We start from the raw sequence: 3,154 nt of genomic DNA on the forward strand, positions 1-3,154 counted from the left end.
ATTTTTCTTTTCCTCTAAGAAAATCCTGATTTTTAATTGTTTTATAAATTTTATTTTTACTAAACAGCTTACTAAACAGCATGATTCTCTTATACATAGTTAAGTATTTTACTAAGATCCTTAAAAATTAAATCAGCAGGATAGTTTAAATTATGGTCTAGGATTCAGCTTCCTGCTTTATAAACATTCAGTAAAGGAATGTACTAGTTGCCCAAAACCACAATTCTAAGCAGTAATTACAAAAATTGATGAAGCACCTTACAAAGAGATACCTCCATCTTGAAACAAGTGAGTGTCCAGAGGAATGTTGATTCATTAATACTAAACTATTCAAGATTAAAATATTTACATCATTCTAAAAAACATTTTATATTATAGTGCTATAAATTCTCCTTTTAAGGAAAAAAGTAGTAAGTTGAATTTCTCTGCAGTGTTTGAAAGGAGATATGGTCACTTAAAAAAGGAATCCATAGTAACTAGTGGTTTGATTTTTGTTCTGAATTTTTAAATTCCAACAAAGCATTGCTTTGCAAAAGTTCTTTTAGCCCAAATTCAGTGTCTCTGTTTTGATCTCTTTGTAAAAGAACTCGCTGTTCATCCATTCTTTTTGCCTGAGATCGTAAAATAAGGCTGAAAAAGTCCTCATCTGGTACTGTTGGTCCCTTTGTGGCAGCCGGTGGTGGTGTACACCTTTGGTCATCTAATCTGGACCCTTGACATTTTACAAGGATGTCAAAGAAGTCTTCGTCAAGCTCTGTGTTGTCATTAGTCATCAGGTGGCCAAGCACTGACTAATTATTGTTTTGTGTCAGACGAAGCCCTGGCAAATTACTGAAACTGGCTCTCTGATCTTCCAGACGGCGGCTCTGTGAGCTGGCAAGAAGATCCAAAAACTCATCCGTATTGGGGGATACCACAGAAACAGATGGTGTTTGTAGCATCCTTTTGGGGGGAGTGGAAGAAGCTGCTGTTGAAATTATTCGGCACTTCTTTTCTTGTAAGCAACACCTCTGATCATCCATCCTATTACTTTGAAATTGGCTTAATAAGTCAAAGAATCCTTCATCTCCAACAGTATCGGCACTCATTTTCCTCTGAGAATTTGGAATTCGGTGGTCAATGGAATTGCTGGCATCTTGCAGAACTTCAGTGGAGGAGTTAGTCTTGTATTTTTTCCCCTTCAATCTGTTGACAAAGAGTAGCTTTGCAGAAGGTTTGGCAATAAGAGGTTGTTGTTTAGCAAGAATTTCACTGTTCCAGTTCTGAACCTTTTCTGGTGTTAACTTCATAAGTTCCATGTTTTCCATACTATGTCGGCGTCCTAATTTGGGGCGAGCACCATGCAAACTGTTATCAATTTCACTAGTTTCAGACATTATGGAATGATTTGTGCTGTAACTTAGACCAAGAACCATTTGAAGATCTGAGAGATTCAGTCTTGCTGTTAGTTCACCACTTCTATCTCCAACCTCTCTTGAAATTTCCAAGTGCTTTTCAGCAAAATACATTGCTTGATCATGATTTCCTAGTGCTGTGTATGCATTTCCTAAACTCCAACATGCTCTTCCTTCACCAATTCGATCATTTAGCTCTTGAGCAATTGCTAGGTGCTTCAGATGATAATCAATAGCCTTTTCATAGTCTTGAAGTAAAGTATATGTGTTTCCCAGACTGTAACAAGATTGTGCTTCTACAGCTCTGTCCTTAAGCTGTCGAGCCAAAAGTAGTGTCTTCTTGTAGTAATCAGAGGCAGTTTCAAATTCACCAAGAAATACGTATGCATTTCCAAGGTTGCTATATGCTCTTCTTTCAGCCGCTTTATCTCCAAATTCTTTTGCAATAAGGAGACGCTGTTCATGAGCTATAACTGCATCCCTGAAGCTGCCAAGGAGGTAATGTGTGTTTCCAAGATTTCCAAAGGCACGTCCTTGAGCTGCTCGGTCACCCAAAGCAGTCACTAATGATAGGTTTTCCTCATAATAATCCGCAGCAGCCTGAAGAGCATTTCTCACTTCTTCAGGAAATTCTCCTGCATCTTGAGGACCAGGGCAGCTAAAACTTTTCCCTTTGGCATGATACACATTTCCAAGATTGTAAAGTGCTCTTGCTTCTCCTACCTTGTCATTAAGCTCTCTGGAAATATCTAGGTGTCGCTGACAACAAACTATAGCTTCTTCAAAATTCCCAAGAACTTTTAAGGTGTTTCCCAGGTTACCACTAGCTTTGGCTTCTCCCAACTGGTCTCCAATAGTCCTTGCAAGAGTTAAATCATGATGATGGTATTCTAAGGCTTTTGCATAATCATGCAAATAGAAGTAAGCATTGCCCAGTTGGCTGTATATAGCGCTAAGCGTTTTTAGGTCTTCAGTTCCAACCTGAACAGCAGCTTCAAAGAATGACACACCAGCACGACAGTCTCCAGATTTACACAGACGTTCCCCTTCCAAGGCCAGTTCAAGGCAAGAAGCTTCCATTCTGTAACGAACATGAAAAGAATGGTCTTCCCTCATGCTTATCAAATTTTCCTCCATCGAATCATATTATAAGCTGAGTAAAATATGAAATTATTTTATTCTGGCCCAATCCAGTTCTGTATAATGTAGAATTGTTTCCAGAACATTGTCCAGTTAGTACATTAATGAGTTGGTGTTAATACATTCTAAGCTCCTGCTTCTTCTTTATTAATAATGAAAGGAGGTCAATGTCAGACAGCATTAAGGTTCAAAATGTGTCCCAAATCCTTGCATCTCTGGCCCTCTCAGCAGCACTGCAGCAACATTTCTCACGCGGGCTGACGGGTCCTGGGTGCTCGGGGAAGCTGCAGCAGCGGCCGCCTCAGGCGGCTGCGGGTCTTGTCTCCCGCAGGCGAGCCTGCGTGCGGATGCCTAGCCAGGCAGGGGCACCGCGGGAGACCGGTGCGCGCCCCGCCCCCGCCCTCGGCGCGTCACGTGGGCCAGAGTTCCCGAGGCTCTCCCAAGAATGAGAGTTTTTAATCCGTATAGCTTAATGTAATGCCTGGATACATCCCAGAGTATATTAAGCAGATAATCAAAAAGTAGTAGCAAAGTTCCTTGAGGGATGGAAGAAATAATATGGAACTGTTAAACTTTAGATTAGGGAAATCCCTGATACTGTGCCAAACACAAGGGACACC

At 40.8% G+C, this 3,154-nt stretch overlaps 1 protein-coding gene across 1 annotated transcript; it reads right to left on the minus strand.

The window, feature by feature from the left end:
* Nucleotides 1-361: 361 nt before the first annotated feature.
* Nucleotides 362-2,822, minus strand: LOC143662604 (G-protein-signaling modulator 2). The gene has a single exon (XM_077136135.1). The coding sequence runs from the start codon at nt 2,529-2,531 to the stop codon at nt 792-794; it is 1,740 nt and encodes a 579-aa protein (XP_076992250.1). The 5' UTR covers nt 2,532-2,822; the 3' UTR covers nt 362-791.
* Between the last annotated feature and the right edge of the window lie 332 nt (nt 2,823-3,154).

Source organism: Tamandua tetradactyla, chromosome 18, assembly GCF_023851605.1.
Source record: "Tamandua tetradactyla isolate mTamTet1 chromosome 18, mTamTet1.pri, whole genome shotgun sequence".
In the NCBI taxonomy this organism is placed as follows: domain Eukaryota; kingdom Metazoa; phylum Chordata; class Mammalia; order Pilosa; family Myrmecophagidae; genus Tamandua; species Tamandua tetradactyla.

Excerpts from the sequence above, each read along its gene's own strand:
- LOC143662604 (XM_077136135.1), bottom strand. The coding sequence starts at position 2,531 with ATGGAGGAAAATTTGATAAGCATGAGGGAAGACCATTCTTTTCATGTT.